Raw genomic sequence first — 6894 nt, 5'->3', positions numbered from 1 at the left:
AATAGTGATTTAGTAATTATATTAAGAATTAAGGAAGCTTGAAGTGTTCTAAAAATTACATAAGTTTTTAGTAATTAACAATTTCGCAATTAATTAGAATAGTATTAAAAAATTCCATAAGTACTTGAAAAAAAATGTCTACATTTTACTATCCAAAAATCCAGGACGCTTAAAATCTCGAAAATTTCGACGCTCCAGTACGCGCTTAATCCTTTTGATATTAAAACATTCCAAGCTTTCAGTCAGAATTTCCGCGCGTGGCAGCACTAAAATTAAAATATTTCAACGTCCTAATTGTTTGAATCAAAATCATCGTAGAAAATATTAGATTCTTTTTTTTTTTTTACTCCTGCGAGACGAGATCGCATGGAACAGAGCTAGCGCTACGGAGCTAAATTACTTGCCTAATCGGGCTTCGCCAGACGCGATCCGCGGACGAAAACAAGAATTATTAGGACGTCGAGAGCAACGGGGGGGAGGGCTGGAGAGAGATATCTAAATTTCTGGCAAACGCCGAGTCTATTCTTGCCCGTGTTATCGCGATCGGCGCGTGCATCAATCCACGCCGAGTTTATGCTCGACATTGCATCTAAATCAGCCCACTGAGTAGACGGTTAAACGTTCCATCGTGTGTCTGGCAAATTTACGATCGTTAAGCCAACCCTCGCCCCTGCGGCGTTATCATTTTCACTTCGCCAGAGATATATCAGTTTTTTTTTCCTCGTCCATCGTTGGATAACCCGGCGCGGTTTCTTTTTCTACACGGGCCGAAATAAAAGAACGATATACAATAGGATGATGTATTAAGATTGGACGTCGATTGACGATCCGATAAGGAAGACGAATGGGGATGGTTATTAAGCTGAATCGAAGATGGGCGTTTTGTATATTAGATACGGGGCATTCGTTATTTCATCGTCTTTGTTCTGATTTAATATTATTACTATTAATACTAATAACGAAGTAATTCATTAAATGAAGGAGACGATTCGAAAGAAAATGGAATGGTTTCAAAAACGATGCAGGTTGTTGTTTACAATTTAGCTGACTAGCATCGATTGAAACAACGACGCGAAATTTCATAGGTTGCCCGAGTACATTCCGTTTTTCCAGCGTCGCGGTGGCGATCGGAAGATAGGAAATAAAACGCTCTCCCTATTCATCATGTGTATTGTGCTTGCGTCGACAAAGGGACGCGCAAGTTGATCCCTTATCTGATACAAAGGGCAATACTGCAGACAAACAGCGGCTTTATCCGTAGACGCGAAGTTTACAAGGCTATCAGCCAAACTCTCTCTCTCTCTTTCTTTCTCTCTCTGTCCGTTTGCCCGTTTCGTATCTTGCCTATAGAAAAAGATACGTCAGAACAAAAATGAAACGCACGGCGCACCGATTCCCGGCCCAACATTTACCTCCCGCAATCTCATTCCATTCATTTCTGACCTCCGAGCCAGACAGTCGGGAAATTGAAAATAGTGCACTTAAATGGGACGCGCTGTTTCAAATTTTAACTGTGAATTCTTTCCCAAATGCGAGTGCTTCCCTAGTGATTCTCTTTCGACGAGAAATCACGTTATCGTTATAATTAATTCCGGGAAAGTAAAGAAGCAAAACGGGACAGAGAAGGAAAGCGTGACTTAACAGGTGGCACCATTAACCGCGATGCGAAAGACGCCGCTTTGCAACGCGCGTAGAACGAAATTATCCCTTCTTTGAACCAACTTCGACCAACCTTTTTGCTTTCATCCCCGTCGACGACGCGAAATGAAAAACTTGCAATTTTCCAGCGCGCTCGGTTCCTTCTATATACCGATGTTGGTCATGCTGTTTTTCTACTGGAGAATCTACAACGCGGCGGTCTCGACTACGAAGGCCATTAATCAAGGCTTTCGCACGACAAAGGGCTCGAAAATGCTCGGCTCCAGGTAAACTGTACCTCCACTGTCGCCGAACGGGAAGATAGACGCCATTATTCGTAGTTTCAATCGGCACCATCGGAGACGGTGCGACCCATTCGAGCTTTTAACGACACTATCGAAAATCAACTAGCCTTTGTCTTTCCCTCGGTTGTTTCGCGTTCGAAACTAGTTTAGAAGTTTTCTTAGTTTTCTCTGGTCTCCGGTGGCGTTGGCTTTTTAATTATTACTGCAGTAATTGAGTCGTTAATTTCATTGTGAGAAGAGGAACAAAATCATAATATAATTCCTGTTAAAGTGAGAATTAATTTGTTGACGAATAATGGACGTAGGAATTGAAAAGGGTAGGGCTCGAGGTTGACGGATGCCATGTACATTTTTCTACAGATTCGACGAACAGAGGTTAACGTTGAGGATCCACAGAGGACGGGGAAGCGTGCATAATGGTAGCAACAACGGGAGCCCGAGGAGCCCGGAGTCGAATAGTCGGAATTCGGTGAAAAGGGAGAAGAAGATCAAGATCTCGGTGTCGTATCCGAGCACGGAGACGCTGAATACGAAGTGCAACACCCTCGAGAGAACGCCCTCGAGGTGTTCGCAGACCTCGGTGCACTATAGCAACGGGCAGACGCACAGCCAATTGTGTCCGACTCCCAAGAGCACGCACCTCAAGGTAATCAAACGATTCTCCCCTTCGAATTCAATTTCCTCTTGTGTTAAAACGATCTCGTGGTAGCGTCAAATGGAAAAAAAAATTGCATGTACTCGTTTAAACTGATAAAATATTATGAAGAGAAAAGAGATTATTAGAGATTGTCGACATGTTGATTAAACAGAAAATTTTTTATGTTTGGTATATAAAATTTCATGGTTATACAAAATTGAGTATTTGTATAATTCCGCATGCAATTAAATTTTCGACAATGTAAACCGCACCGAACGAACTGCAGCTCCCCATAAATATACATTTGTGTCCTCGAAAAAGCTGTACTCGCGAATACCAAAATACATAATCCCAGCATTTTTAACTCCCGACTGGAAGGAAAAAGCTGTGCTTCATTAAACTTCGTAATTAGTGCAGCAAACGCACGTATTCTCTTCGAGAAAAAGAACTCAGATAATTACGTTTAGTCCACATAAATAATGTTACCAGTAAAAAAGACCAGATAACTCTATTAATGTGTTTTATGGTTTACTCGAATCTTTTTCTGCAATTACGATTCGCGATTTCCTTGACCGCAATCTACTTTATTTCCGAATTGATGATTCCTATTAAAAGACCGTAGAAAAAAACGAACACAATGCGTTTAACGAATTTTACGAGCGAGAACGAAACGAACGAATGGGTGGTTTATGAGCGAGTAAAATCGTAAAGTCCCGTTCGCGCGGTTCCTTCTCCGCCTCCACCTCCTCTCGCCCCGAGGAAAACGGAGCGTCGTTAAACGGCGACGTGATGCGTTCGCGACAGGTGAGCGGCATAAACAGGGTTGGCAGCACCAGGAGGCCCAGCAGACGCAGTAGCTGCGAGAGTCAGATGATGGGCGACGAAGTCTCGTTGCAAGAGCTCACCCAAGGCAGCGAGGACAAGCCCAGGGTGACCAAAATGGGCAAGAGGAATATCAAAGCTCAGGTATCATTCAAAACATACAAATTGGATTCATTTGGAAAATATTTGCAAATCTTTGTTGGTTTTCGAATTATTAAATGCAGCATAAAATTAAATATGAATAAATGAGAACAATTTGCGAAGGAAATCTAGAGGGATTTGATAATGTGAAACACAGGTGAAGAGATTTCGAATGGAGACGAAAGCGGCGAAGACGCTGGGCATCATCGTCGGTGGTTTCATCCTCTGCTGGCTCCCGTTCTTCACGATGTACCTGGTGCGCGCCTTCTGCGCGAACTGTATTCACCCCACCGTGTTTAGCGTGCTGTTCTGGCTAGGCTACTGCAACTCCGCCATAAATCCGTGCATCTACGCGTTGTTCAGCAAGGACTTCCGGTTCGCGTTCAAGAGAATCATCTGCAAGTGCTTCTGCAAGCGGCGAGCGAATACTTTGAGGCGTGGCAGCGATGGAAGCCAATTGGCGATGAGGTGAGCGATTGATTTCTAATAATCATAATCAATAATGATAAGTGTTCTTCGTATTATTCAAATCGAAGTGAAAATTCTTCCTTGAGGCGATTACTGACGAGGAGTTTAAGTTAGAAATTTAGGAGACGTCAGTAGTATAAGTCAATAATAAAGATNGAAGCCGAACTGAATATTTTTCAAACATGCTATCAAAGTTTGAAATTAAAATTGACTGAATCAAATTATTATTAAAATCTTATAGACACATAAATATCAGTTTTTTAAAACAATATCGAGCGAATGTATTTGTCGCACGAGATGAAATTAATCACGTTCATCTCATGAAACGCTGACTCGAGTAACAAGTTTATTAGAGAAACTCGTTAGTCATATTATCGAACTCTGTCTACGGAAGCTGCGCTACAATCTGGGATCGTTTTGCTCGTAGAAACGACCGGAGTCCCAGCTACTCGATTCAGGTGCCTCAGCAGGGTGCGTCGATCGACGACTCGGATCACGACCCCAGCTCCGATCCGACGGTGCACTCGCAGAGCGAGTCGAGATGACTGTAGCGCGGCGGGTGTGGCGCGCAGCGCGTCACCTTCGACCCGAGGACCTCCAAAGTGAGGATCCAGTCCTTCTGAAGAACCTCGGGAACGATCGAGCACGGTTTCGATCGTTCCCCATCTCAAAGTCGGATCTCGATCCGAGCCGAGGATTCGCGGCAAAACAGTCGAGCTTCATATCGGTGTCTTACCTCGTTCCGTTAGCGAAATCGCGAATCCGAAACGTTCCACGAAACGAATTCGCTCAAACTAGTCGTAGCTCGAGACTGATGTATGGGAATGAACGAACTGATCCGGTGTGACATCGTAGAGATGAATCTTGAGCCATTCAAGGATGTTGAAGTTCCGCTAAGATTAGTTAGAATAATCGCAAAAATTCAACCGCGAAGTACGAGAGATTGACAAATGAATGAGAGAGAGAGAGAGAGAGAGAGAGAGAGAGATTAAGAACGCGAGATTAATGAACGTAAATACGTGTCGATATCTACAGCATATGTGTACCGCAACCTATGTTAAAGAAGCAGGTTTGGTTAAATCTTTCGTGACCAACGTACGTTAGTTGGCCACGGTTCTAAACTCCTTCTGGCCTCTCGCAAGCGAAACCGCCACATCGTTGCCGCCATACACATTGTTTCCGTAGATTTTTTACCGTTCCTCGTTGGTTATTTGTGATATAATAGCGTTTAAAAACGGCAGCTTTCTGCCGAGCCACGCGACGCATGGGCATGTCGCGGAGGCTGCTTCGAAAAATCATAGATCGCCGATTAGATAAGAGAAGACTGCCCCGGGAACACGACGAAAGAAATGGGAGAAATGAGAAATTTCAAAATGATACCGGTGTGTCGATTCGTTTAAAAAAAATCATAGATCGGTGGTTAACATCGCGAAACTGCCTCGGAAACTATGAAAAAGAATAAGGCACACTCGGGGAACGTCCTGCAACAGGTGTAACGAAGCATAGTAACGAGCCACGGAATCGTACGAACGTAAGTGTTGTTATATTAATGCAATTTATGAGACGACGGAGACTCGTGTCAGGACATTTTGCGAGGGCTCCGTTTTTCGTACGTCGTACGTCGAGGCAGGGGGACAGAGCCCGAGAAAATCGGCGAGGTTCATTGTATTATGTGATATACCGTCTACAATACGTAACGAAACGAATGCAAAAATAAATATTGCGAATAAATCCATGATCGTTGATTCGTCCTGGTAATTAACCATTACCCCAATTACTCTCTCGCTTTTCACGACTCTTCATGAATTTTCGTATTTATATACGTATTATTTTATGTGCTTCGAACGCTGGATTTATTACTTGAAAAGTAATAAATGCGCCGTGACTGGAAATATTTATTTTCTGATCTTTCAAAGATTCAACAATTTTTATATTCGACGAATTGTACAAATGGAAATATGATTTCAGAGAAGTGTATTTTCATCGAAGTCTGATGCAACCTCATCGTTCAGGTAAGTATATATATAATATATAACTTATTATATTATTTATAAAATAGAAATTGATCTAACGAGCGAGAGCAGGTGAAGAGTGCGCAGCTTTATATCGAAGATCGTAATTTATTGATCTGCTCTAAAACCAGCGACAATTACATAACACGTGCTCGCCCACTCACTCGTTGGCTGTCTTAACGCCAATAGAAATTGGGTGCAATCGTTGGTAACTGCATCTCTTTTCCCAGTATTTTATTTTTTTAATAACAATCTCTTTAATGAAAATTTCTATATTTGTATCGATAACGTTTGAATAGTGAGTGAAAAACATTTTTAATAAAACCGTTGAATTGTCTCGTTCGAAACAAAATAAGTATTCCATTGCCTGGTCACTGCTATCGTCCATTTCGTTCATTTATTTTTCACACTCGACTATTTGAACTTCAGCATTCCAATCGATATTCAACTCCGGTTCACTCCATTTCGTAGATTGGTTCAGTTACATTAAATACCAGAGCACGTTCAAACAGACTCGAGCATACTAGCAGTTCAGAGTCAACATTCGATTAAAATGGTTTTAAATTTGTACGATCCACGGGAGGGAATAACATTTTTTCATGCACATACATTCTACAAACAAGCAAAAAGTTGAAGAGCTGTTTATAAAAATTTATTTCATTCTCTTCTGTTTCGTGATCGTTCCAATGTCAAATGCTGTTTTTTAAGGATGTATTGGCTATACAATCAATCTCCAAAATTTATTTACCTCAGACAAACGCATTTCCTATAATTAAAAAATTTTATTGGCATTGACGAAATCCGACCGTCTCACCGTCGAAATGGTGAACTTTTGACAAAAAATTTGGTTTTTCCTCAATTACTCCTAAAC

The 6894-nt window shown here is 41.9% G+C and overlaps 1 protein-coding gene across 1 annotated transcript in view; it reads left to right on the top strand.

Annotated features, from left to right (window-relative positions):
- Oamb (Octopamine receptor in mushroom bodies) overlaps positions 1-5756 on the top strand; it is a 13404-nt gene extending 7648 nt beyond the window's left edge. The window contains exons 4-8 of the mRNA XM_026812623.1: positions 1728-1925; positions 2304-2589; positions 3385-3546; positions 3701-4011; positions 4439-5756. Coding sequence (XP_026668424.1) covers positions 1728-1925; positions 2304-2589; positions 3385-3546; positions 3701-4011; positions 4439-4556 — 1075 coding nt within the window. The 3' untranslated portion in view covers positions 4557-5756. The remainder of the gene's footprint in view (positions 1-1727; positions 1926-2303; positions 2590-3384; positions 3547-3700; positions 4012-4438) is intronic.
- Positions 5757-6894: the final 1138 nt, after the last annotated feature.

This window comes from Ceratina calcarata, unplaced genomic scaffold, assembly GCF_001652005.2.
Source record: "Ceratina calcarata isolate Rehan_Ccalc_2016 unplaced genomic scaffold, ASM165200v1 scaffold291.2, whole genome shotgun sequence".
In the NCBI taxonomy this organism is placed as follows: Eukaryota; Metazoa; Arthropoda; class Insecta; order Hymenoptera; family Apidae; genus Ceratina; species Ceratina calcarata.
The sequence above is the reverse complement of the archived record's forward strand: the minus strand, read 5'-3'. Positions and strand labels throughout refer to the sequence as shown.